The following is a 27483-nucleotide window of genomic DNA, read 5'->3' as shown; positions in this document are numbered from 1 at the left end:
CCCCCACCCAAGGGGTGTCCTCGACACAACCTTCATTGGTGGTGTTTATGGAACAAAGGCAGAAGAGTAATGATACCTGTGGAGTGGAGAGAGGATGGCAGCCCCAGAATTCAGGTTGAGAGGTGATCCCGAGGGTGTGAATTATGGGAAGGAGAGCCCAGGAGGAACAGGAGGGTGTGGACTTTCTGAGGATATGGAATAGGGACTGAGTAGTTCTGATGGGATAAAATTGGAAAAGTTGGTCCCGAAGGGCTGCCCTGAGGACTTTTGGGTTGCATACACATAATCTTTCCTTCCTCTCAGAACCCCCACCCCCCAGAATTTTGTGTCTCTGTTGGGGTGTTTTTCTATGGAAACAGTGAGGCTAGCCTCAGCCTGAGCTAGATAAGCCGAGAACCCTGCCAGAGGGGAACTGTCATCCTAACTCAGTCCGCCTGGGTCAAAAGTCAGGTGGGAGCGGGCCTGCCTCTTCCTTCCTGACCCCTGTCCGAGCATCGTAGCAGCTGCCACCAATGGACACTGGCTATGTGCCGCCATGAGGCTAACGCACGGTCTCATTTCTTCCCACAATGACTCTCTTCAGTTGCCCTGTCCTTCCTTTAGGAAAGTGAAAATGCAGGTTGCAATGGATTAAATGAGTCGTCCAAGGTCACTGTTAAGGGGCACAGCTGAGATTCGAATTCAGGTCCATTTCATACCAAAGCCGGCTCTTTTAATCACTACATAGATACCTCTTACTGTTCCAACGGTATGCGCCCGGCACAGGGCCTGCTGTGTCTCTCCCACAGTAGGAGGCTGAGCTCAAGACAAGCATCCATAGAGGCCTGCTTCAAGTAAACGGGAAAAGGACCACCAAGATGCATCCAGTAGTGACCCCCAGCAGGAGAGCTGCAGGGACCTGATCCGGTCAGCCCTCTGTCCTCCGTCCTCTGAGAGCCAGCCGGGCTCCTGAGCTGCTCTTACTCAGCTGCTGGGCTCTCTTTGACCCCTGCATCCATGTTTCCTGCTGAGGAAACAGGGGACCAGGCCAGGACCGTCAGACGCTGGCTGGTCTGCCGCCCTGGGAGAGAGCCTGGGGTGAGATAAGAGGATGCAGAGTCCATGGGAGGAGCCTGAGCCAGCCAGAGGGCCAGGCAGGAAATCACCCCTTCCTTGGGGGGCCCGAGAGGGAATGACTCAGGGCTGACTGGCGGGAGTTCCGTTTTTGTGGCCAGGGCAGGCTGCAGGGAGGCCCCTTGGATAACGTGCTCGGGGTCGCCTTCCCCAACCGTCTGCCTAATGGGCCTTGGAGAGGTGTGCTTTGGCCTTTCCTCTTTCCCTTTTCCACCTTTTCTCTGGAAACAAGTGGGCGGGGTTGGTCTCTTGTTCTACCCCTGCCCAACCCAGGCTGTCCCCTGGGCAGTAGAACACAAAAGTGGGGAAGAATGAAGCTGGACAGGCGTGGGAGCACTGAGGCTGAAACTCTAGGTGCTCTCTACCTACCGTCTGCTGCCTTGTTTGTAGCAAGGCTCTGGCTGCTATGAGCCCAGAATGGAAATGTGGGCATCTTCTGCTGGGGGAGGGGACCCTCGGAGCCTGCCCTTAGCCCAAACGTGGGGCTGATCTCCCTGTGTTCATGCCTTCTTTCTCTAACACTTATAAGGAGATATAATTCACGTGCCTCACAAGCCACCCACTGAAATTGTGAATTTAGTATTCACAGATATGGGCAGCCACAGTCAATTCTAGATCTTTTTTTATCGCCTCAGAAAGAAATCTGAAACTTTCAGCTCTTGCCCTCCTACCCGCCTCTCCCCACCACCTTCCTCCCAGCCCCAAGGAACCACTGAGAACGCATAACCTAATTCAGCAAGGTTGCAGGACACGAGACTGACACACAAAACACAGTTTTCTTCTACAGACTTGCAATTTACTTTTATCCCTACAGATGGGCTTATTCTGGCCATTTCGTATAAATGAAATACAAGCAGATGCAATAGGTGGTCTTTTGTGACTGGCTTCTTTTGCTTGGCCTGGTATCCCAAGGTCCATGCCTGTAGTGGCACAGATCAGTACTTGACTCCTTTTAATGACGGAATAATACTCCGTTGTGTGGGCAGACCACATTTTGTTTATCCATTCATCATTCAGTGCACATTTGAATTCTTTCCATGTTTTGACATTACAAACGACATTTCTATAAACTTCTGTGTAAAAGTTTTTATGGGGACATATGTTTTGATGTTTCTTGGGTAGATACCTACGAATGGAACTGTTGAGTCTTACGGGAACTCTTGTGGAAACTTATGTTTAATCGATGAACTGCCAGATTATTTTCTGAACAGGTTACACAATTTTACATTCCCACCGGTAGTGTATGAGGGTTCTGATTTCTCCTTGCCAACATTTGTTATCTGACTTATTATTGATCATAGCCATCCCCGGGAGGTGAGAATTTGTATCTCCTTGTGGTTTCGATTTGCATTTCCCTGACGATTAATCATGTCAAACATCTTTTCATGAGCTTATTGGCTATTTGAGGGTTCTGTGGAGAACAAGCTCTTCAAATCCTTTGCTTGGCTAAAAATGGGGTTGTCTCTTTATTATTGAGTTGTAAGTCTACTTAATACATTCTGGACACAGTCCCTGATCAGATACATAATTTGCAAACATTTTCCCCATTTTGTATGTTTTCTTTTCACCTTCTTGATAGTCTCCTTGGATGTACAAGTTTTCTATTCTGATGACGTCTATTTTATCGATTTTTAAATTTTGTTTCTTGTTCTTCTATTGTCCATAGATTCTATTACCAAATCTGAGGTCATGAAGATCTGTGTTTTTCTTCTAAGGGTTTTATAGTTTTGGCTCTTACATTTGGGCCTTTGATCCATATTGAGTTCATTCCATACATAGTGTTTGGGTAAAAGTCCAGCTTCATATTTTTGCATGTGGTTATTCAGTTGTTCCAGCATCATTTGCTGAAGACCATTCTTTTCCCATTGAATGGTCCTGGTGTCTTTGTTAAAAATCAGTTGACCTGGGGCACCTGGGCGGCTTAGTGGGTTGAAGCCTCTGCCTTCAGCTCAGGTCATGATCTCAGGGTCCTGAGATCGAGTCCCGCATCAGGCTCTCTGCTCAGCAGGGAGACTTCTTCCCCCTCTCTCTCTCTGCCTGCCTCTCTGCCTACTTGTGAGTTCTCTCTCTGTCAAATAAATAAATTTTTAAAAAAATCAGTTGACCTTGGACACATGGGTTTATTGCTGGACCATAGATACTATTCTATTCATTAGATATTTGTTGCTTTGAAGTTAATTTTGAAATTCAGAAGTCTGGGTCCTGCAACTTTGTCATTCTTTTTCAAGATTGTTTTGGTTATTCCGGGTCCCTTGCTATTCTATATGGATTTTATTATCTTTTTAAAGATTTATTATTTATTTATTCATAAGAGACAGAGAGAGAGGGAGGAAGGCAGAGGCATAGGCAGAGGCAGAGGTAGAGGCAGAGGCAGAGGCAGGCTCCCTCCGGGCAGGAAGCCCAATGCAGGACTCCATCCCAGGACCCTGGGATCATGACCTGAGCCGAAGGGAGTCACTTAGCCACCCGGGAGCCTTTAGATGGATTTTAGAACTGACTTGTCAGCTTCTACTAAGAAGCCAGTTGAGATTCTGATAAGGATTTCATTGTGTCTGTGGATCAGTTTGGGTAGTATTATAATCTTTCTTTTTTTTTAAGATTTTATTTATTTGACGGAGAGCGAGGAATCACAAGAAGGTAGAGAGGCAGGCCGAGAGAGAGAGGGGAGGAAGCAGGCTCCCTGCTGAGCAGAGAGCCCGACGTGGGGCTCGATCCCAGGACTCTGGGATCATGACCTGAGCCAAAGGCAGAGGCTTTAACCCACTGAGCCACCCAGGCGCCCCAGTATCATCATCTTAATAATGGGAAGTTTTCCAAATCATGAACATGAGAGGCTTGTCCATTTATTTAGTCATGCTTTAATTTCTTTCAGTGATGTCTTATAGTCTTCAGGGTATGAGTTTTGCACTCTTCGTTAAATGTATTCCAAAGTGTTTTTTTTTTCCCCACAAATGGTATGTTTTATGTTTTGTTTTTTTTTTAAGATTTTATTTGACAGAGATCACAAGTAGGCAGAGAGGCAGGCAGAGAGAGAGAGAGGAGGAAGCAAGCTCCCTGCTGAGCAGAGAGCCCAATGCGGGGCTCGATCCCAGAACCCTGGGATCATGACCTGAGCTGAAGGCAGAGGCTTTAACCCACTGAGCCACCCAGTTGCCCCTATGTTTTGTTTTTTAAATATTTTATTTATTTGAGAGAGAGCGATCAAGGAGAGGAGCAGAGGGAGAGGGACAAGCAGACTCTGTGCTGAGTGTGGACCCCAACCTGGGGCTTGATCTCATGATTCCTGAGATCATGACTTGAGCTGAAACCAAGAGCCGGATGCCTAACCAATTGAGGCACCCAGGCACCCGGCCTCTGCCAAAAACAAATTTTTAGTCTCCACATCTTGGACGTCCAAATGTCCCTGTAGTTGATCTGAAATTTCATTCTATCTCCTGTCCTACATAACCTCCCCATTACTCCAGTTCATTTCTCCTTAAATTGAGCCTCACACTCCAACCATTCAAGTCTCTTTGGAATACAGATTCTGATAATCAACACTCCTTCCAAACTCCTTGTGTTTGTAGATACTATCAGCTGACACTTACACAGTACCCACTAGGTACCAGGCCCCGTATGGCCCCTACCCGTGTGATCTCATTTAGTGCTACCAACAGTGAAGTAATCATTACGAACCCCATTTTGCAGAGGAGAAAACTGAAGCTCAGACAGGTTAAGTGACTCGACCAAGGTCACACAGATGGTACATGATATAGCAGGAACTTGGACACGGATCCATCTGATTCTGGAATCCATGTTATTATAAAACCATACTGTTATACCTTCTTTGATTCCATCTGATTCACTGAAGAAATGTATGAAGCAAGACAAGCCTTGTTTCTTAAGGACGGGTGAGAGAGAAGCCTGAGGACAGGCACACAGCCTGAGGTAGTGATAGGGGGACTAGTGTTCAGGACAGGAGCACCTCCCAGAACACTGAGATAGATCCTGGGGAAGGTGAAGGATTCTGCTGTAGCTGGCTGAAGTCAGAAGTGACCTCTGCCTTCCTCCTTGAGGGCCCATAGGCCAGCCAGTAAGGTGGCTCCCAAGCGAGGCTACCTAGAGTCATAAGGAGAAGCAGAAGCTCAAGACAGGCCAGAATCTGTCTGGTGCTGAGGCGTCAGTCTGAGTGAGGTTAGGCTATTGCTGATCCTGGCATGGACTATTTGGACAGAGCAGACCCCTGGACTGGCAGTTACACAGAGATGTAAGGAGAGCTACTGGTGACCGGGGCTGCAGAGCAGGGAGGAGACCACGGGAAACTGGACCTCTCATAGAACAGGGAGGTAGGTGGTGGTGTCTGTGTAAAATGGGTCTTCCAGAACATTCCTGGCATGGAGAGCCAACCCCAACAGAGAGCTTGAGTTTACGACTGGGTCACTGGGGACACTGTTTCTTTTCTTGGAAAATCCAGTCTCTCTTTGGTTCAACTTTTCTTTGGGATTGGCCGGCAGTGAAAGGAATACATTGGATGGAGCTTCTCATAACATTTATTTTTTTTGGACGATAAAGCCAAAAGTGGGGAGTAGTGGGAATGTTAGCTATGTGGGCGCTGGCTTGGGTGGAGGAGCTGAAGAGGGCTTGAGTGTGGGGAGTCACAGAAGAGGGTACAAACCTGGAGCAGCTGAACTAGGAGGAGAAATGGGAAGAGTCACTCTAGGAATAGCTGCAGAAGGCGTGGGAGCGATGGCAAAGGGTGAGGACCCGAGTGCCCTAAGCCCACCCCCTGGGTCCCCTCTTTTTTTTTTTTTTCTTTTAAGATTTTATTTATTTATTTATTTATTTATTTATTTGAGAGAGAGAGAGAGGAGGGGGGAGGAGCAGAGGAAGAGGGAGAAGCAGCCTCCATGCAGAGCATGGAGCCCGATGTGGGGTTCGATCCCATGACTCTGAGATCACGACCTGAGCCGAAACCAAGTGTTAGATGCTCAACCAACAGAGCCACCCAGGTGGCCAGGATCCCCTCTTTTCTTAAGTTAAAAAGAAAAAAAAATTCCTCGAGGCAGCTCAGGCCAGAGGCCACAAGGATCAGAAGGCACAGGCTGGAGAGTGGAGTTTGCTCTGGCCCGCAGAGCCTGGTACTGGCCTGACAGCCGCTCAGGCCTCCTCGGCTGTGGCGTCGATGCCCGCGTAAGTGAAGTTCTCAAACAGCGACATGTTCACATAGGCCTGGGGGACAGAAGAGGCTTTAGTGCGGGCCAGGGGTGGGGGCGCCTGTGGCCTGGAGCTCCCTGGCTTCCGATATGGCAGCCCTACTTGAAGAGACACTGGTTTAGACTCAAGATGGCCCCATGGCCAAGGGCAGCCCTCTGCAGTGAGAACAGACCAAAACTGGGGGTCCAGGTGAGAGCCCATTGACATATTGTTAGACAGAAGGGTTTTTTCTTCTTAAATTAAAAAAAAATTTTCATTGAAGTGTAGTTGACATATATTATATTAGTTTCAGGGGTACAACGTAGCCATCTGACAGTCACCATCTGTCACCACACAAAGTTAGTATGGTATTAGTGACTATATTCCTTATACTGTTTTCATCCCTGGGATTTATTTATTGCATAACTGGAAGTTTATACCTTTTGTACCTCTTAATCTTCACCGATTTTGCCCAAGTGTGGGGGCTTGGCAACCACTAGTTTGTTCTCTGGATTTATGAGTTTCTTTTTTTGTTCATTTGTTTTGTTTTGTTTTTTTAGACTCCACATATAATTGAGATCATGTATTTGTCTTTCTGTGACGTATTTCTTGGCATAATACCCCCTGGATCCATCCATGTTGCTGTGAGTGGCAAGATTTCATTCTCTTTGATGGCTGAGTAATATTCCATTGTACACACAACTGACCCTGAACAACATGGACTTGAACTGTAGGGGTCCACTTACTCCAGATTTTTTTTCAATAAATGCCATATAGTGGTGTAAATGTATTTTCTCCTCCTTATGACCTTCCTACTAACATTTTCTTTTCTCTAGCTTATTTTGGTGTAAGAACATAGTATATAGTACATACGCAAAATATGTTTTAGTTGACTGCTTATATTAGTGGTACGGCTTCCAGTCAATAGTAGGCTCTTAGTAATTAAGTCTGGGGAGAGTCAAAAGTTATATGCAGGTTTTTGACTACCTAGGGGATTAGTTGCCCTTAACTCATCCATTGTTCAAGGGTCAGCAGTATATATCACATCTTTACCCATTCATCTTAGTTTTTTTTAATGTACCTGTCAGATGAGCTGTTTGTTCATGCATTCATTATTTATTCATCTATTCATTAAGCTATTTTTGATCATTTACCCATTTACATGGATCATTCATTCATTCTCGTTCATCTGTTTAAAGATTTTATTTTTAAGTAATCTCTACACCCAACATGGGGCTCGAACTCATCACCCCGAGATCAAGACTTGTATGCTCTACCGACTGGGCCAGCCAGGCGCCCCTGATCATTCCTTCATTCTTAAGACAGTTTATTAATTCCTACAGCTCCTTAGACATTAATTCATATGAAGGACTCTTTTTGCTCTTGCTCATTTTGATATATTTCTTCCTTTATATTTACCTGATAATTCGTTTATTCACATGGTTATTAGGTTCAGTTATTTAATTATGTTTATTCATGTTTGTTATATCATCCATCCACTAATTCTATTCATTCATTCACTTACTCTTTCATTCATTTACCCATCCATCCATTTGGTTAGGGGACCATTCATGCATTGTCACTCTGGCTCTGTGTCCGGTGAAGAGAGGTGGCCCAGATGAGACTGGGCTGAGGGTCCCAGCAGAAGATAGGTAAGCAGTATGGAACCTGGGACCCCGGGGGAGCGATTTGCTGCTGGGGCCTCGGAAGAGTTAGGTGGGCCTAGTATTCAACCCCTGGAGAGCTGGAAAGTGGGGCGGCACCCTGAGGCCCAGCGGTCCTGGCAGCTAGTGGTGGGGACAAGGACATGGAGGCTGCTTCTTTCTGGCTTCTATGAGAGGGCACCCCTGGAGCGTGCTGAGCCCTGTCCCCATCAGCCCCCGTCTCCTCACCTTCCTGGCTTCCAGCATCCGGCCCAGCTGCAGCGCAATCTGAGCAAAGGGAGGTCGCTCATATGGACGGTCCCGCCAGCACTGACGCATCAGCTCGTACCTGCAGATGGGGCGTGGCTGAGAGGAGGGGTCGGGGCCAACCGGGCTGAGGGAGTCCCGGGGCTCCAGGCTGAGGACACTCACACTTCGTCGTCACAGTTACGAGGCTGTTCCATGCGGTAGCCCTGAGGTAGCTTCTCATAGAGCTCAGCACAGGTCATGCCGCAGTAAGGCGTGCCCCCTGCAGGAGGTGACAGAGCTCTCTGAGCCCAGGGAATGGGAGGGTGGGGGGATCAGGAGAGGGCTGGGGTCTGGGGGTCTGGAACTCACCAAGGCTCACGATCTCCCAGAGGAGGACCCCAAAGGACCAACTGGAATGAGAAGGATGTGCTTAGTTCCCGTCTAGGCCCAGGGGCCAGCTGCTCAGTAGCTGCCTGCCCCACGGTGCGCGCCTCCCAGCCCCTGCGTGGGGGCCACTCTGCAGGTGTCCGCCTTGGCCAGCTGCTGTCTCTGCTCCACTGAAATTCCTTCAGAGCTGCTCCCAGACTCACCGTCCGCACAGCTAACATTCTAATCACACACTCTGGGCCATGCACAAATCAGCTAACATATACGTTCATGCATTTAACCCTCACACCAGCTTTATGATGTAGGCGCTACCATTATGCCCATTCTACAGATGGAAACACTGAGGTACTGACAGATTAGCTAGCTTGCCCAAGGTCACATGGCTTGTAAGTGCTGGAACCAGACTCAAGACCTGACAATCTAACTCCAGACCATTGCTCTTAACTACGTCTTATATTGTAGCAACCTCTAGGCGGGGTGAGACCAGGATGGGAGTTCTAGTGGGGGGTGGGCATCTAGGGGATTTGGGGACAGAAGCAGGTAGTGGTCAGAGAGGCGGTCCCTGTAGTGGACAGTGAACAAGGCAAGGCCAGAGACCAGTGAGTAGAGCCAGAGCTGGATGGCCTGGCAGGCCAGGTTCCCTGGAAAGAGGAGCAGAAGGGAGGCCAATATGGTTATCTGGGTGTGAGGGGGTCTTGGCGGTCATGCTCTGGATAGGCTCCTGGTGGGGATGACTCCGCCCTTCAGAACGAAGGTGAGAACTTTCCTTGAGTGGTCTCTCCCTCCACCCAGGCATTGTCCTCCCATATTCCTGAACCTCTCCAGTGTATCTCCCTGTGTTAGATGAACCCAGCTCTAAAGTCCCCTAACACAATCCTACCACTGAAACGCCTTCCAAGACAACGCCTCCTTCCAACTAGCCCCCCATCTTCCCACTACGATGCTGGGCATCGCCAAGGTATACCCAAGATGCGCTTGTCTCATATCTGTGTCATGTAGAACAGACCCTGGCAATGCCCAAATTGTGCTTATACTACTCGAGACGTATCTAAGACGTGTCTAGGTTTATGTCTGTATGTGTCTTTGGGGGACCAATCCCTCCTACCCCTTCTGAGCCCCACACTCACACATCGCTCTTGGTGGTATAGACGCTGTAGTTCAGAGACTCGATGGCCATCCAGCGCACCGGGAGACGCCCCTAGGGGAAAGTGGGTTTGAGGGGCTGGGTGAGGAGGAGGGGCCTGTGTCAGGGGTCTTGGAGGCCAGGCATGGAACCTGGGTGCAGAGACTGAGACATACCATGGTCTTCTTCACATAAACCTCCTCCCCCCGAGAAAGGCCAAAGTCGGCGATCTTGGAGGCCAGGTTCTCTCCCACCAGCACATTGCGGGCCGCGAGGTCCCTGTGGATGAACTGCAGGTGTGGTCAGAGGTCAGGGAAGACTGCGGACGGGCAACCCCAAGACTCCTGGGGCCCATAAGGGATCTGACCTCCCAGCTGGTCTTTGTGGGCCGCCTCCCTCCCTGTAACAGCCCCCTTACCCTCCTTCCCAGACAACCAGGTCTTATCCTGCCTCAGAAGAGTCACACTGCTGGCTGTCCCTTCCTTCCTGGGATCCAGCCAGAGCCAAGCTCAGGCTGTGTGTCTCTTTCTGGGACGAGGATGGGCTTCTCGCTGGTGACCACACTGCCCCTTCACTTCCTCCAACCTCCCATCCACCCATCCTCCTTTTCTCTCCGCTCTTCGATGCAAGTGGGGAAGGCCCTCCTCTTGCTTGAAGTGACCTTTCCCTGGAGTCTTCAGTCCCTCCCCCCGACAAGACCTTCTACCTTCCCCAGAAACCTCTCTCCACCAGCCCCTCCTTCTGCACAGGTTTTTACTTGTCTGCTTCAAGGACACCCAAAACTTCACCAACTTTAAATGTCTCTCCTCAGTCTCGTGTTTTCCTCCTGCCACTGTCCTCTGCTTCCTTCCATTCAAGCGAGGTGTCCTCAGACTTGGGCTCAGGCCTCCACTCTCTGCCTTGCTCTCCACCCTGTCCTGGTGGGTCTCTCCCTCAGGGCCCCTCACAGGGCCCACTCCCTTGCCATGAGACTCTCCAGCACTTTGTGGGGTGATGGTTCCCAGATTGTTGTCTCTGGCCTAGGCCCTTCTCCCAAGTTCTAGGCTGACATCTCTAACTGCCAGCTCAGCATCTCCAACAAGATGTCCCTCAGCTGCTTCCAATACAACGCCTCCCCCAGCTCTGCTTCTCAGCTTGCACTCTCCCGAATTCACCCAGGCCAGCAGCTCCGGGGTCTTGCCCTCCCCTGTCTTCCCTGCCCTGCCTGCTACAGTGGGTCGTAGTGGCGGCACGCCTTCCTCCCCACACCCCTGCACACCTGTTTCTCGCTCAGGTACTGCATGCCATTGGCGGCATCACTGGCAAAACGTAGCAGCTGCCGGGAGCTGAGGGTGGAGGCTGTGCCGTGCTCTCTGGCGAAGGCTGGGTCTGTCTCCAGGACCCGGCTCTTCCGCAGAAAGTCTAGCAGGTTCCCGTAGGGAGCATATTCGATAGCGATATACAGGTAACCTGGGAGGGAAAGAGCCAGGGACGGAGTGGGGGTTCCCAAGCTGGCAGCTGGCCAGCAGCAGGCCTCCAATGGTAGGAGAAGGGGGCAGGCTGCCGCTGTGTGTGTCGGGGTGGAGGGGGATGATGGCTGTTGATGGGGCTTGGGAAGAAGGGATAGGTGAGGACCTGGGGACTTACCTCGGTTCTCACAAGCCCCCAAGAGGTTGATGATATTGGGGTGATGTCCCAATTTGCACAGAACTTCTAGTTCTCCCGCAAAGTCACGATGGTCATTTTCAGAGGCATACTCTGTGTAAAGAATCCAATATCACTTTAGTCAGAAATAGTTCTGAAAAGGCATGGCTACTGAGGGCTGGGGACAGTTGCTGGAGGGGATCCAGGTAGGGCCTGGGATCTATGGGACAAAGGTAGGGGGTGGGCCTGGGGTCAGGGGTCACTCCGGGGGGACCTTTTAACATCTTGATGGCCGCGTTCATCTTGAGTCCGTCCTTCTTGATCATGGCCCGGATGACCTGACCAAAGTTCCCCTCCCCGATGAGGTCCTCAAAGGTGATGTCTTCCCACTCCAGCACTGGATAACTCAAGGGCTCAGGCTGTGGTTTGGGCCGCCGGGTTAGCGTCAAGGTGCCTGAGCTGAACTGCAGGATGGTTTCTTCGCCCTTCATAGAATGAGACAAGTGGGAAGGCAGTTGGCGCCGCAGATGTGGGGCCAGCAAGAGGTACAGACAGGCATTGAGGGATAGTTAGACAAATGGATAGAGACCCCTGCAGAGGGCACTGTGGCGGTCAGGCAGGAACAGATATGCTGACAGAGGATACACACTGAGACAGAATCACAGGAGATGAAGCCATCCATGGGTCACTGGCTAGACAGAGGTCCAAGAAGAGAGATGTGAGGCCACAACCAAGGATCTGGTGTAGAGGATCTTGTTCTCTGGGAGAACAAGGAGTGGGTAAGTCTGCTAGAAGCCACGAAGACAGGAGTCAATGGAAAGAGGGTATCTCCAACATTTCAAACGGGAAGGAATTGGAATGAACTGTGATGGGAAGTGGCAAGCCTCCCATTACTGTGCTGATCTCACGACCAGGCTTTTTGCTCATCAATCCTCTGGAGAGGATTCCAGCCTTGGGCCGCGGGCTAGGACACATTTATAGAGCACCTATCACATGTGAAACCCCAAGCTGGTGCGAGTCAGCGGAGGGGTTTTCTCTACAGTACGGGAAGCAGAGATGAGGACTGTCTATGGCTCTAAAACCACCAAGGAGCCGAAGATAGACCACTGCAAAGAGGAACATCCACTTCCCCTAACCACATAGGAGCTGGTCCACCTGGGCCAGGAGGATGGCAGGAAAGGGAAACAGCTGGACAGGACCCAGGGCGCCACTGACAAGAGACCTGGAAGAGGGTTAACACAGACCTGGGGGTGGGGCTCCCTCAGTGAGGGGCTAAGGACACGGGGCACATGGATTCACAGGAAACATGGAAAGCGGAGGCCACTGTACCTCAGGTGCATGCACAGCCATGTGCTCAGGGAGGGGCACATGCACAGGGACACACGCAGGAACACACGGGGGTGCCCACCAGCAGACGCATAAGTGCACTCCTGCATGGCACATGCGCACACCTTCATGCAGGCACACGAGGCACGGAAGGTCTGGACATGTATTAGGATTATGTCTGTGTTCAAGGCGATTTTCCCATCTCCCTCCCTCAACATCTGTCTCCATTACCCTGCCCCCACCTCAGCCCTAGTGGCTTTCTGTGCACACTGACCTCAGAGGGAGCAGCCTGGAACAAAGAAGCCAATTGACTCTCTGAAGGGAGGCATGGCCTAGACAATGGCATTGGACACTAGGCTTTCTATCATAAGGATCAGCCCTTGAGAGAGAAGAGGGTTTTTGTTTTGTTTGTTGTTGTTTTTGTTTCTTTGAAATGCCAAAGCATGGCTATAAATATCAAGAGCCCAGGTGCAAAGGGAGGGCTGGGGAAAGACTCTGGATCACCTGGGACAGCACTGGGGAGGATCTCATGGGAAGAGGACAGGTGGGAGAGAGACGGGAGGTGAGGACAAAAGGAGGGATGCTGGGAGCTGGGAGCCGAGCTGGTCCCCCACCCCACTGGCAGTAGGGGCACAGACTACTGACTACAGAGAGCTCCGACAAGTTTTACAGCCAGGTATACAGCAAGACCAAGAAGAGCGGAGTCCTTCCCCCACCCCCCATAGAGGGACGTGGGTCAGCACAGCTCTGGAGTGGCAGAAGCAGCCATAACAGGGCTTGCAACAAAGGGTGTAAGGGCCACAGAACACGCTGCCCTCCACAGGGTACAGGGAGCACCTCAGGGCTCTTAAGTTTCCCAGAGGAGGCCATGGCCTTTGCAGAGATGAGGCCAGAGGAGGAACCCATAGTAGGAGTTGCCTGTGGCCAGGAAGCCACAGAAGGGCTGAGGGCATTAGCCACAGATGTGTGCTGGCTCCCAAGGCAGGGAAGGATGCCAGAGCAGAGGCCAGCATGAAGCTCAGATGTCCCGCTGCCTGCCCCACCTCCCGTGTTGTCCCCATGCTACCTAGGCTTCCAGCACCTCCAGAAAGAAGCGAGAGAACCCTGAATTAACCACGGTGAAATACGGACACAGGGAACTAGTTTCAACAGCGAATATTAAATATTTCGCCACTAACATAAACTGACTTATGAACTGAATTCAGTTCTAGAAAATCAAGGAAAATTATATCTTGCATCCATGAGCACTGTTAAGTCCTACACCCGCGACCTAAACACCTAAAGATGCGCACGCGCACACACTCCGGGGTTGGCGGCGGTGGGGGGGGGGGGGGGATAGGTACTGCGCATGAGCAGACAGACTCAGCTAGAGTGGTGCACGCATGCGCCCGGAGCGGGCACAGGAACTGACCGAGCCCGACTGGTAGGTGAAGGTGCGTCGGCGGTGCAGGCAGCTTCTGCGGATGCACACGAGCGTCAGGAGAGCCGCCAGGATGGTGAGGCAGGTGGCTGACACGGAGCCCACTACGGCCAGTATCAGCTGCCGGTCCAGACCCTCTTCGGCTGCTTGGACCTCTTGGACCGGACCCTCACTCTGCAGCCCTGTACACAAGAGGGGGGGCAGATGGCCGGGAGGGAGAGATCAGAGCCTAGTACCAGGAGGGACCAGGGGTATCAGGCCTAAGGCCGGTGGTTCACTGGGGTGACGGGGTTTTTCCCAGCACTAGGACAACAGATGCAGGGAAGGGTCAGGGGGGCCAGGATCAGGACAGATGTGACTTGTTGGGAGGGACCTCGGATGTCCTGGCTCCAAAACTGGAGATCCGGTGCCAGGAGAGGGCATGGAGACCTACCCCGGGCTGGGAGTCCCCGTGGCCGTGCTCTCTCACCATTGCCCAGGGTGGACTCCTCTGCCACACTGCTCCAGTCTCCGGGACCCTGGATACTGGCCCGCACACGGAAGAGGTAACGTGTACTAGCATTAAGGCCACGGACAATGGTGCTTGTCTCCTCGGGCCTGTCCACGTCCATCCACAGTGGGTCTCCTGAGCCCCCAGCCACCTGCACCTCCACGATGTACTTGGATATAGGCCCAACCGAAGCCTCTGGGCGCTGCCATGTCAGCTGGATCTCAGAGTCTGAGAGGGCTTGGGCACGGAGGTGTCGGGGAGCTGGGGGCCCTGAGGAGATGGGGGTGGGAAGGCAGTGCTCAGACGGGAGCAGGGTATGTGGCTCTGGGGTGAGATCCACTCTAGCTGTGTTCCCTGCTCTGTGGACCCCCAAACGCGAGCCAACCCGCCAACCTTCCCCGTTCTCTGCTGGGCTCAGTTTCGTTCCATACGCCTCCCCTCACCCCAAACTTCTGCTTTCCTTTGTTCTCCTTATGGGCCAGGTCTTCCTGGCATCCCAGATCTTCCCAGCATGCTAGGTCTTCCTGTGCCCCATACCCTATGTTCGCCCAAATCCCATGTCCTCCTGGTACACCACATCCTCCCTAAGACCCTTAATCTCCACATGAACCCTGGCCTCCCCGTCTTTCCCTCATCCTGTATGCTCCTGGGGGCCCACCTCTCCCTGGCCACCAATATCAGACATCTCACGTTCTCCCTTTGGTCATGTCTGTCTGTCGTCCTACTTCCCCCTTATGCCCACGTTTTCGATACATCCTGTGTTCTCTCTGTGCCCATGCACTCTCCAGTAACCTCCTGTGTTCCATGTCCTCCCTCATCTAGAACCCATAACAACCTTTCTGGGTACAGCATACCGCTGGGGGGCAGGAGCACACGCGCAGGGGGCGAGGCAGGGCCCAGGAGGGTACAGTGGTAGAGCCGTACATCCAGCTGGTAGGGGGTGCCAGGCGTGAGTCCAGTCAGGAGAGCGGTGCGGGCCTGGGGGGACGAGACATTCTCCCGCCGCTCCTGTCCCCGTGTCCCATCCCACAGGCGCAGCAGGAAACCATCGCCCACCAGTGGCCCAGGCACCGAGGGTAAGGACCAGCTCACTCGCAACCGGTCAGGACCCTCCACGTGCCAGCCCTCCAGCCACGGCTGCAACGAGGGCTCTGGGGCCGGAGGTTGGGAGTCAGAACTGTTCAGTTGGTCCTTGGGGCTGTACAAGACAGTTATCTCCCCCCGGGGGACAGGGTGGGACAACCTCCAGTGGGAAAGGCAGGGGGCCCCTGGCGTGGGGACAAGACAGGACAACCCCTGAGTGTATAGGACGGTAACCCATGGGGGGACACGAAGGGGTGACTCTCGCCTCTCACCAGGACAGTCTGTGGTCATGAGGGTGGGAGGCCCCCAGGCCCCCTCCCCTCCTTCCCCTGGCCGGCTCAGTTGTACGCGGACACTGTATCCTGTCTTCGGCCTCAGGTTCATTAAAGTCACATTCTCGCTGGGGTCCACTGGGGGCAGCACACATCATTCAGCTCCCACCTCTTCCCGAAGCTGCCACCTCCCCCCTTTCATTCTGACCCAATATCCTGTCCTGCCCCAGACCCCCCCTTCCTGCCCCCAGCAATGCCTCTCCCAGCCCTGAGCCCCTGCTCACCCACAATGGCGGACCAAGCCATGGTGCTATCCTGGGGCCGGTAGTGCAGGCGGACAGAGGTGATGGGTCCGTCCCCGGAAAAGGAGACCAGTGGGGAGACCACGAGCTGGCGGCTTTGCTTGGCCAGGAGCCGAGGAGCAGTCAGGGGCACTGGGGGCACTGCCAGGAGACCCCAAGTCAGGCAGGGTCCAGATAGCCTGCCCAGTCTTCCGAAAAATAAGAGGACTCTACTCTGGCCAGCAAAGATATCTCGGTCTTGGTTTGGATCTGGGGCCCCTCTGGGCTGGGGAGAGCCCAAGTTCAACCGATGGGCAGAAGGGCCAGCATCCAGTCAGGACAGTGTTCTGCCGCCTAGACAGCTTGGGGCACAAGGATCCGGCAGCGAGGACTCGAGAGAATCCCCAAAGCTGCTAAGTGAGGTCGGATGAGCCTAGCTGGGTGTGGGGGAGGCAATGTGGAGCACGCAGAGGGGCCTGAGACCCCAGGCAGGGCGAGAGCCTGGTGTCAGCCTGCTCTCTCTGTTCTCCCTCTACCATTTATCACTCTGTTGGAGAAAAAAAAAAGAAAGCCAGCCAGTGATGAACTATGGGCTTTGCAATGGCTACTTGTCCCTTTAAGACAGCGCTCTGCCCACCCGGGTGCTGAGGCTTGGAGATGTGTACCTGGCCTATGGCCAGGCCGTCAGCAGGAGGTACAACCAGGATTTGGAAGACGCGTTTGGCCAGGCCACCTGGAATCAGCCAGTTCTACCCCAAACGGCTTTTGATTCCTGCCTGGCTTCCTCACTCCATGTTCATTGACCCTCTTCTGGCCTGAGCTTTTCTGCCCAGATTTTCACGTCTGCACTATGACTGGTTCCTTTGCCTCTCCCAAACAGTTATCGGACCGATTGTTCTAAGAATGATGGATGCATGAACCGGTGGCTGGAAACAAGGGAGGGCAGGAGGCCCGGGCGGAGAAGGAAGAGTTGGGAGCTGGGGCGGGGGGTGGTGCGGGGAGGAATGGTGGAGTGGGCAGGTCATGAGGAGGGGAGAGCAAGGCGGGGTATGGAGCCCTGGAGCCCCTGTGCCTCATGCTTACAGCGGGGCTTAGCTGTGCAGGGAGTGGTCAGACATAGAGTGGGCCCACACTTCCACTCAGACTTCAGAACCAGACCCCCAGTGCTGGAGGTCCCATCAAATGGGTCTGGAGCTCTGGGGAGGGGTCTAGGTGGCAGATCAGGTCCTGGAGTTGCCAGAGAACAGCCAAAACCTCAGAAGAGGACATTTTGGTAACAGTAACAATAGGGATGCCTGGGGGGCTCAGTCTGCTGAGCATCTGACTCTAGGTTTCAGCTTAGGTCATGATCTCGGGGTCCTGGGATCGAGCTCTGCATTGGGCTCTGCGCTCAGCTCAGAGTCTGCTTTTCCCTCTCCCTCTGCCCCTCCCCCTGTTCGCTCATTTCCTTTCTCTTGAATAAATACATTAAATCTTTAAAAAAATAATAGGAACAATAAATGTCAACATATATGGAGCACACACCTTGCATGAGGCACCGGACTCAGTCCTCGTATACATCATCTAAGCTCATTGCATTAAATGACCCATGACATTAAATAACATAACTTCAGCGCATTAAACGCATCATCTGACTTGCTTCACAGCAACCCTCATGAGCTGGGAGGGGCTAAGCAGCTTGCTTAAGCCAGGAATTGGTGGTGAGGATTTGAACCCAAATCGCCTGGAATCGGAAGCCTGGGGAGAAGAGACAGGCTAGATGCAGAGCCCGGGCGGCACTGATAGGTCCTGCTGGTGGGGCAGCTGCAAGTTGGTGGGAGGGGTGGAGAGCAAGCAGGGAAGGAAGAGAAAGAGGAAGAGGGGAGACGTCTGGGTTTCTGTGGGGGAGGCCGGCTGTCAGGAGCAGAGGGCAAGAGGAGTCAAGGCATACGGGGCTGGCAAAGGTGAAGGGACAAGATCGTACTGGCTCTGGGCCATCCTGGGCACTGGCAGCTCCCTCCCTACTCACCTCCCTACTCACCACGGAGCTCCTCTGGGTGGCAGGCCACCCTCTGAGCTGAGGCGCCCCACACGCTCCCCTGTCCTGGCCCTGCGAGCCCTGAGGCGTGATGAGAGCAGACGGCAGCATCCCAGAGGCAGAATTAAAGGCATGCCATGTGCAGGGGTTGTGAGCGGGTAGAGAGGGCCAGCATGGCCAGATAGGAGGCTGGGCAGGGTCAGAGGGTATGCTGTTTTTAAGGCATGGGATTTCCTTTCCAGATAGGACCGAGCTATGCTTCTGCCCTGACATGGGCCAGACCAGACCTCTGGTGGATGACAAACCCTCTTCTTTGCTGGGTGCTGGGCTGGGAGTTCAGGGGCCCTTGCCCTTCCTGCTACTATGCCCAGTCTGTGCAGCACCAGCCCACTGAGCACCACTCTGCCCACGGACCCTCCTCCATAGCCCCAGGACATCACTGACCTTTGACATTGACCCTGAAACGTCGGCTGTCCTGGCCACCAGATGTGGACACGCGGCACTCCCAGAGCCCACTGTCACCAAGTGCCAAGCGGGGCACCTCGAACTCAGCTGTGGTCCTGTCTGGCTCCACAATGGCCTTGGTGGACTGAGAGAGACAGGGAAAAGGGACAGACCATAGAGAACAAACACTCACGAGGCCAATATGGGACTAATAAGGGGACAGAGGACCCCTGGTGGTTTCTCAACCATCAGATGACCCCATATGAGCCACAGTCAGGCCAGTGGGTAGAGCCTTTGGAAAACCCCGAGGGGCAGGGGTCTGAGGGACCACCTGTGAGGCCAGTGGGGTCAGGGCAGGTGGGGGGCTGCTGACCAGGAGGACCGTGCCGTCGGGCTTCCGGAGCTCCATGCTGCCCCGCACTGGGAACGGGTTCCCTGCGGCTGCACAGTTGATCCGGGGTGTAGTCTCTAAGTTGAACTCCATTTCTGAGGCCACATCCAGGATTTGGGGGATCCGGTCTAGGGAGAGAGGGAGGATACATCCTGGAGCCACACGGGGCAGACACTGACCACCACGCTGCCCCTTTTCCTGTATCATGCATCTCAGTGGAGGGGCCACCAATGGCTCAGTCGCTCAAGCCTAGAAGCTGCAGAGTTCCAGACAGCCCTTGCGCCCCACGGCTGATCGGCCACAGAGTCTATCTCCTGTGCTCCCAACCCGATGTCCTGTCTCGGCCAACACATTCCCCTCCCCAGCCTTATAGCCCCAACACTGGTTCAGGCCTCACTCATTTCTAGGCTCTGTTACAGACCCTCCAGGTTCTCCCACCTCCACTCTCCACCCAGCTGCGTGGGTCCTCCCTCAAACACAAATCTGACTGCCTTCTGCCTCTTCAACAATTCCCTCCTGCCCCCAGCATACCTGCTGGCCTGCTGTTCAAAGTTCCCGAGGTTTGACTCTTGTGGTCACTCCCCCAGCCTTCCTACTCCACTCTCATGGTACCCGACCCCGAGTCCCTCAACCCCTGGGCCTTTGCCAGTGCTCTTTCCCTAGCCATCTCGCGCTCATCCTTCATACCCCATCTCAGATCTTGCCTCTTCCGTGAAGCCCTCCCTGAACCACTCAGACTGGCCAGGAGCCTCCTCTGGGCTCCCATCCATTCTGGGCTATTGCCCAGCCCTGCATGGGTATGGGTGATGTGAGCTGGGCGGTGAGAAGGCCCCCTGAACCCTGATCTCCCCGGGTGTAGAGCTTGGAGTCAGGGAGATGTGTCTGGTGAAGCCTGACTTGTTTTAAGTGATCTCAAACACCCTTGTACCTGACTTCTCACAGTGCATTCCATGCCAGCCAGAGGGACAAACACAGCCGCTGAAGCGGTCACATGTACCACCGTTCCGACACTGGCACTGGAGGCGGCAATCTGCCCCAAAGTGGCCAGGGGCACAGGCTGCGGATAGAGGGGTTGTGGTTAGAGGGACACAGGTCAGCGGCAGTGAGGGCAGAGCTGGGGCCTGGGTTATGCCAGGCTGGGTGAGCAGGGGACTATGGAGGTTCTGGTGTGGACCCCAGGGCCAAAGTGGAGGGTCCAGGTCCAGCCTGTGGCTGGATGTCTGGGTCAGGGACTGCGGAGGGCAGGTCAGTCCATACCTTCCTGGCACTGGCTTCCTCTCCAGCCAGATCCACAAGAACAGCCATAGGGGTCCGGGAGGCAGAATGTGAGACCTCGGCAGCCCGATGTGCTGGGGCACTGCTCCTGGCAGCTCTGCCCAAAACGGCCCTCTCTACAGGCTAGAAATAGGATGGGTCGGTATAGGGCCCACTGCTGGACCTCTGGGTCCAGGCCCCACTTGGCATTCTCACCACCCACCAAGCTCCATCCTCTTGGTTCAAGAGTCTTCCCCAGCCAGGCAGCCTCTCCTGCCTAGGTCCTAGCTTCCCGGCCTTACCCTGCTCACAGCGGGTGCCAGTGAATCCAGGGGGGCACACACACTCGCCATCCTGATCATGGCAGACACCTCCGTGCAGGCAACCCGGGCACTCCTTGGTGCAGTCTGGTCCCCAGCGCCCTGCCCTACAGCCTGGAGGAACGTGCTTTCAGCAACCGACCCTCACCAACCTAGCACTGCTGCCGAGGTCTCGGGCAGCCCTGGGGGCCCACAGGAAGTGCCCACAGGGCTCCCAACCTCCATCCCACCCCCCAGCTCTGCCCTCTGCTCCTAACCCCTCACGATGAGCCGGAAGAAGGCGCTGCCTAGGGGGCTGGTTTCCAGGTAGGTGGCACTGTAGATACCACTTGCTGATGGCTGCACGTTTGGGAGCTCCATCAGGAACCGTCCATCCTGGGCCTCATGCCAGTCCAGGGTGTAGAAGTAGGATCCTGGGGGCAGAAGTAGGTCAGGGTCCTCAGCACCAGGTGAGAGCTGGTGCCCAGGTCGAATCAGTGTGCGCCCCATACAGTGACCAGAATGGGGGCAAGGCACCAGCCAGGGTCTGTCCCCAAGGCAGAAAGCTGGGATGCATCCTCTGTTCCACGCCCCAGCAACACTCAGGAAGTCACCAGGTCCTGCTCAGTCTAGCTCCTTTGCATCTCCTAAAGCAGTCACTTTTTTCTGTCCCGCTCATAGCCACCATCACCACAGTCCCCACCTCCCACGGTCTTCTAGGCAGTCTCCTCTGCCTCTGTTTCCCCTCCCTCCCTCCATCTCCCACTCATCAGCCAGCAGGATTTTCCCCAGCAGAAGCCTCCACAGTTCCCCTTCTTGGACTCCTTCAGTTACCCACTCCCTGGCATATCCCTGCTTCGGCCTCTGGCCCCATACCTCTCCACACCCTGCCTGATTCCTGACATTCCTGAGTTCTGGAAATGCTGGTTTCTCTTCTAGAAACACCACGGTATTTCAGCACTTCCTGTCTGTGCTCTCAGCCAATCCTCCTCCTGGAATGTCCTTTCCTCCTCCTTTGTGTGGCTAATTCCCATTCCTCCTCCTGGGCACCGTTCAGGGGTTATCTCCTTGGGGACTTCTTGGGGACTTCTCCCAGAAGCTTCTTCCTCCAGGACTTGCAGTCCCAAATACTAGGGTCCCTATCCGTGTCCCACCTCCTTTTGCCTCTTTTCCTAGGCCTGGATTGTAGGGAGTACAGGTCTATGTGACCCTTCACACCTCTCATCAGTTCAGGGGGCCTGGTGCTCAGGAGACAAACCCCTTGGGCCGGGGAAAGGGTCCTCCTTCCCCCAAGAACATAGGGCAACCAAAGGGCTGTGGGTCTGAGGGCTGAGGCTGGAATCTCTGGGGCCACACAGAATTAGGGCTCCCTCCCATGGAGTGGCCAGAGGTTCTGATAGGGCCAGGGTGGGGGCAGGCCTGGGCTGAGTTACCCTTTCTCTTCTTCCCCATGGGGACTACTGCTCCTTGCCAGAGGGCCTATGTGACAGCACCTGCTAACTCCCAGGGGAGTGCTAAAGGTGAGGGTTCAGCACAGTGCTGATTTGAGGGTAATAGGGAAGGAGGTGGCCTGCCACAAGGCTGCTGGTCCTCTGGGTATAGTAGGAGGACCGAACAGGCCAGAGAAGACATGGGTACAAGTGCTTCCTGTGGACCTGACACAGAGGCAGGTGCAGCGGGGAGGCAACAGGTGTATCAGAGTGAAGGCCATGTGGGCGGCCAAAGCTGGGGGATGTCAAGGGCAGGGAGGTGTTCGTTGAAGGGGCAGACCGTTGACCTGCCCAACCCGTCCAGAGGCCCCTCTCACCGTTGCTCTTCCAGATCACATCTGTCTGCTTCTCCTTGCGCACACGTGCCACAAGCACGGCCGTGTCGCCTTTGTTCACCGTGTGTGTGACCTTGTCCGGGAGCAGGTGCGCTGTAGGGGGCCGGTGGGTGGGTGGGGGATGAAGAGACGGGTCAGAGGTGCACAGCGGCAGCAGCGACAGCGGCTCCCGTCTGCTCCCCGCCCCGCGGGCCGGACTCACCTCCGGGGCTGTTGTGCACGTAGAGGACGCGCGTGCGCCCCGCGCCGCCCACGCACGAGAAGACGCCCACGAGGTCTGAGGGCTGCGAGAAGCCGCGCAGCGTGACGCTGTGCGAGCCGTTGCGCAGCAGGTGTGGGGGCTGCCCGGGCCGCGGCGTGCGCACGATGCGGTCGTCCTTCTCCAGCAGCAGCGGGGGTCCCCAGGCGTCCGCGCCCGCGCCTGGCCCGGCCTCCCCGGACACGCAGGTCAGGAAGAAGCGCTGGGGCTCGGTGAGCCGCAGGTCGGCCAGCAGCGTCAGGTCCACCGCGGCGCCTGGAGCCGGGACGCCAGTCCTCCTTCCGACGAGGTCCCCAGCCCGCCCCGCGCTCTCAGGCGTTTCCCTCCCCTCCCTTCCTGTCTCTTTCCCGGCCGCACACTGGCTTTGCCCCCGCCCCCCCCCCCAAGCCTCTTCGTCCTAAAAACAAAAACAAAGCCCCCTCTCTGGTCTCCTGGTGCCCCCCTTCTCCCGCCAGATGGCTTCCCTTTATAGCCTCGGAAAGAATGATGTATGCTCCCTGTCTCCGTTTCCTCACTGTTTAATACCCTGCCGGGCCCCTTGAGTCCCCACCTGTCTCAGACTGCTCTGCTCTGCTCTCTCCAGGAGAGCAGAATCTTCTTGGAGAAAGCCTTTCCTGCCGCTCCAGAAATCTAGACGGGCTTGCCGTCCTGGGATTTACAGGAGAGGCGGGCTTCTGCAACCAGGTGGTTGTGGGGCAGAGAAGGAGGGGAGCCCCTCCTTTTCTGTCCCTGCCCCTTAACTGGCAAGTAATTAGCTAGCTTTAATGCCACTTAGCTCATCAATTAATATTCTTCAAAAGCCTACCACGGGTACATTGAAGTTGGCATTTGCTGACCGCCCACCATATGCCTGAGCACCTGCTTTCCAGTGGATGGTCACACCCCCCCCCCCCCCCCCAGTGAAGTCGCTGTCTCTCCATTTACAGAGGAGGGCGAAAATAATTATTCTACAGGCTTCCTGGAGCAAGCTCATCTACTCCCCGGGCTTTATCATCATCTCTGAGTCAGCCTCTCAGCTTGGGTCTGCATTTCTATCAGCGTTCCCCAACCCTGCCCCTCTCTGGTGCTCCCTGACTCAACAGATGGCACTAACCACCTGAGACACAAACTTTGGAGTCCTCTCGTGTTCCTACTTTCATGATGATTAATGTTTATTGGAGGTCAATTATATGGCAAGCACTTTAATTTTATCGCCCCAACAATCCTGAGTGGTGGGTGTTACTACTCTAGTTTTATAGCTGGTGGATGAAATCTCAGAGAGGTAACTTGCCCAAAGGCATATAATCAGTAACTGGCAGAGCCAGGTTGTCTGACTCTAAACTCTATACCTCTAAGGGTGTTGCTGGCTGCTGCCATCAATCACAAAATTCTGCGGATTCCACATCCTCAAAGCCTCTTGACTGCACCCCCATCTCCAAGCCCACCCCTGTTTAAACCCCACATTTACTCACCTGGACCATCCCAACAGCTACACCCTCCTTTCCCAGCTCATCCTCCAGAGTGGCCTTCTAAGACCTTGGGATTCTCTGGTCTACAACCTCCCATGGCTCCCCATTGCCCTCGGGATACAGAGCATGCTCTTGAGTCCTTCTTTGCTCATACTCTGCCTCTCCTGTTGAGTTCCCTCTAGGAACCTTCTCTCCCATGCCCTTCCTCACCTCTGAGACTTGCATGGACTGTTCTAGCTGCCCAGAATGAAGGCCACTGTTCTTAGTGAAGTCTTTCTGGACGCCTTTGTCATCTACTACCCCCAAGCAGAGTAGCTGACTCCTTCCTCCGTGCTCCTCTGGAGCTACTTGTGTCTCCCTTTTATCCTTCACCCCATGTCCTGTGTCCCCAGCTACCACTCAGAGCTAGCCTTTGTGTTCCAATCCTCTTGGCCATCACTGAAGGAATCAAGTACCACTTACACAACTGGGCACTGGGTGCTCTGCGTAAATTACCTCCTTTAAACCCCATAACAGCCATAGGAGATCAGCATCATAGAATCTATTTCAACCTGTGACCCATAGCACAGCTCCTAGAATATTGCTGGTGCTAGATAAATGTTTGTCAAATGAATGATTAAATGAAGCCAGCACACCGACTACACGAGCACCCCCTGAAAACTCCATAGGCTCCCATAGGCCCCGCTGTGCTTTACTGATCCGAAAATCCAACACAGTCAATGACTGTTCTATTCCCAGTGCCAGGCTGCAGTGGTGTCTAGGGCCTGCCTGGGTTTTGGAGGCCTTGATCCCACTTTCTAGGTGATGGGGAAAGTGTTGGCAGTGATCGTAAGGCTTCCTAGGGGGAAAATCAGGGCTTTGGGGTTGGGGGTGGGAGTGGCTTGGGGGAGACTTACCGACATGAGAAGCCAGAAAGAGGATGAGGAGCAGCAAAGGAGGCCCCAGCCAGACCATACTCTGGAGGCTGACCAGGTCAGCCAGGACAAGCTAGGCCTCCGGTCAGTTAGTCTGGTTCTAGATGCTGGGCCTGTACTGTTTAGTGCGTGTTGGTGCTGGGGAGGAAGAGGAAATGAGGTGGCTTGGGTGGGAGGGGTAGCCGTGGAGGGGTGGGGAGGACCTATCCTGCTTCTGCTCACCGAACAGGCCCCCCACCCCAGTCCGGCCCCCACAAAGCCAAGGATGGGTGTGGCCTGGAAGGCCCTGGAATGGGGTCACTTGAGGTGGGGGAGAGTTGTAAGGGCAGACCTAGGCACTATGGGACAGGTTTTCCCCTCTCCTCTCCTCCCTTTGGTCCTCTGCCTTGCCAACAGGCAGGAGGCAGGAGGCAGGAAAGGGAGGAAGCCAGTGGCTTCCGCCTATTGAGGAGGGATGGGGCTTTGGGACGGGGGGGTGGTGGTGGGGTGGTGGTGGGGATATTGTTCTGGGGTCTCCCCTCCCCCCAGCACATACACAGCAATTCCTTATGTATGTGTCCCAGGACAGTTACACGGGTGTCCTAGAGAGCAGTTCACGTACATAACAAGTGGACAAAGGAACACAAGAACTCACACTCAGGGGGAAAAAAAAAAAAAAAAAGAGGACTTTGATTCTATCTTGCATATGTAGGGGTGAACAGATTTTTCCTTCCAGGTCTTTTGGCTGGTCTAGTAATTGAAAGGAGACAGATTAACAGGAAAAAACAAAAGTTCAATAGCATGTGTATCTCCTGGAGACATAGGAGTGAAGGGGTTCAGAACAAGTCTTCCTGCAATATGCCTCTTTGGCATGAAGATTATTTTGAGCTAAAAATATTAAAAACCCAGCAAACTCAGGAAAAGCTTTTTACCTCCCTTTCAGCTGCCTAAATTTATATTGGAAAGGGTGCCTGCACCAGAAAGAGAGCTATTAGCAGAGATTCCTTTTTACCTAAGAAATTTAACTGCATAACAGACCAACCTTTTTTTGTTTTGTTTTGTTTTAATTGCGTTATAATTAACACACAGTGTTATGTTAGTTTCAGATGCACAGCATAACGATTCAACAATTCTATACATTATTCAGTGCTCACCACGAGATGTGTAGACTATCCACCAAACAACTCTTATGATATCCTTGACTATAGTCCTTATGCTTTGCTTTTCATCTCATCTCTGTGACTTTTTAATTTTATACCTGGAGATTTATACCTCCTAACCCCCATGATCTATCTTACTCATCCCCTCTGGCAAACACTAGTTTGTCCCCTGCATTTGAGTCTGGTTTTTGTTTTGTTTTTTTAGGTTCCATATATTAGTGAAATTATTTGATATATGTTTTTGTCCGGCTTAGTTCAGTTAGCATAATGCCCTCTGGGTCCACCCATGTTGTTGCAAATGGAAAGGTCTCATTTTTTTATGGCTGAGTAACATTCCATTTTATCCACATTTTGCTTATCTATTCATGTATTAATGAACACTTAGGTTGCTCCCACGCCTTGGGTATTGTAAATAATGCTGCAGTAAAAATAGCGGCGTATCTATCTTTTCAAATTAGCGTTTTCATTTTTTTCTTTTTGTGGGATGGTGAATACCCAGTAGACCAGCTGTGCTTCTTCTGTTCTGTTTTTCGTGGAGGCTGCACTAGTCTGCCTCTCCACCAACAGTGCACGAAGGTTCATTTTTCTCCACATCTTCACCAACACTTGTTATTTCCTTTTTTTTTTTTAAGTCATTCTGACAAGTGTGAGGTGACGTCTCATTGTGGGTTTGATTTGCTTTTCCCAGATGATGAGTGGTGTTGAGCATCTTTTCATGTGTCTGTTGGTCATCTGTATGTCTTCTTTGGAAAAATGTCCGTTCAGGTCCTCTGCCCATTTTAAAATCAGATTGTGTGTGTGTGTGTGTGTGTGTGTGTGTTGTGTTGAGTTGTGTAAGGTCTTTATATATTTTGGATGTTAACCATTTATCAGATATATTATTTGCAAATATCATTTCCCATTCTGTTGGCTACCTTTTCATTTTGTTTTTGGTTTTCTTCGCTGTGCACATAAAGGGGCAACCCTTATTTTTTTTAAACATCTCTCCTGCCTTCCTGCCAATGACCCACATCCCTTTTGGAGCCCACCCTTGCCTTAGTTCAGGATGTTATAAACTTCAGCCACCTGGCTCTTCTTTGGGTGTCATATTTTAAGGGCTCCCATATATATGTAATTAAATTTGTCTTTCTCCTATTAATCTGGCTATGTCAATTTAATGATTAGACCAGCTAAAGAACCTTAATAGGAAGAAGGGGAAATTTTCCCCCCCTTATAAGAGAGACCCAGGAAAACTTGAGTAACTCCATGCAGTGGCCAAAACCATCACTTTAAATACCATCTTCAGCTAGAGACAAAAGAGGATGGGCGGGG

General features: G+C 53.1%; 1 protein-coding gene across 4 annotated transcripts; it reads right to left on the bottom strand.

Moving 5' to 3' along the window:
- Positions 1-5624: 5624 nt before the first annotated feature.
- On the bottom strand, positions 5625-25408 carry TIE1 (tyrosine kinase with immunoglobulin like and EGF like domains 1). 4 transcript variants are annotated; one of them, XM_082686110.1, is made up of 24 exons: positions 25016-25408; positions 22615-22926; positions 22395-22505; positions 20866-21021; positions 20591-20722; positions 20292-20432; positions 19963-20091; positions 19017-19162; positions 18644-18788; positions 16186-16344; positions 15902-16039; positions 15401-15697; positions 14526-14816; positions 14048-14238; positions 11585-11795; positions 11314-11424; positions 10946-11136; positions 9864-9977; positions 9692-9762; positions 8547-8587; positions 8361-8457; positions 8178-8277; positions 6239-6321; positions 5625-5781 (listed from the first exon to the last, which is right to left on the bottom strand). In XM_082686110.1, the coding sequence occupies exons 1-23, from the start codon at positions 25071-25073 to the stop codon at positions 6250-6252; spliced, it is 3414 nt and encodes a 1137-aa protein (XP_082542236.1). In that variant the 5' UTR covers positions 25074-25408; the 3' UTR covers positions 5625-5781; positions 6239-6249. The 4 variants fall into 4 exon arrangements, with proteins under 4 accessions (XP_082542236.1, XP_082542235.1, XP_082542234.1 ...); XM_082686109.1 differs by having other exon boundaries at positions 5625-6321; XM_082686108.1 differs by having other exon boundaries at positions 15401-16039; positions 25016-25185.
- Between the last annotated feature and the right edge of the window lie 2075 nt (positions 25409-27483).

Source organism: Mustela nivalis, assembly GCF_964662115.1.
Source record: "Mustela nivalis genome assembly, chromosome: 10".
NCBI classification, from domain to species: Eukaryota; Metazoa; Chordata; class Mammalia; order Carnivora; family Mustelidae; genus Mustela; species Mustela nivalis.
Note: the sequence above shows the minus strand (reverse complement) of the source record. Positions and strands in the feature narration are given on the sequence as shown.

What these genes read in the sequence shown, in the direction of transcription:
- TIE1 (XM_082686107.1), bottom strand. Translation starts at nt 25,073, where the DNA reads ATGGTCTGGCTGGGGCCTCCTTTGCTGCTCCTCATCCTCTTTCTGGCT. An exon ending in CGTAACTGTGACGACGAAGT is followed by an intron (nt 8,278 to 8,360) that starts GTGAGTGTCCTC and finishes CCCCATCTGCAG; the next exon opens with GTACGAGCTGATGCGTCAGT. An exon ending in GGATGCTGGAAGCCAGGAAG is followed by an intron (nt 6,322 to 8,177) that starts GTGAGGAGACGG and finishes TCTGTCCCCCAG; the next exon opens with GCCTATGTGAACATGTCGCT.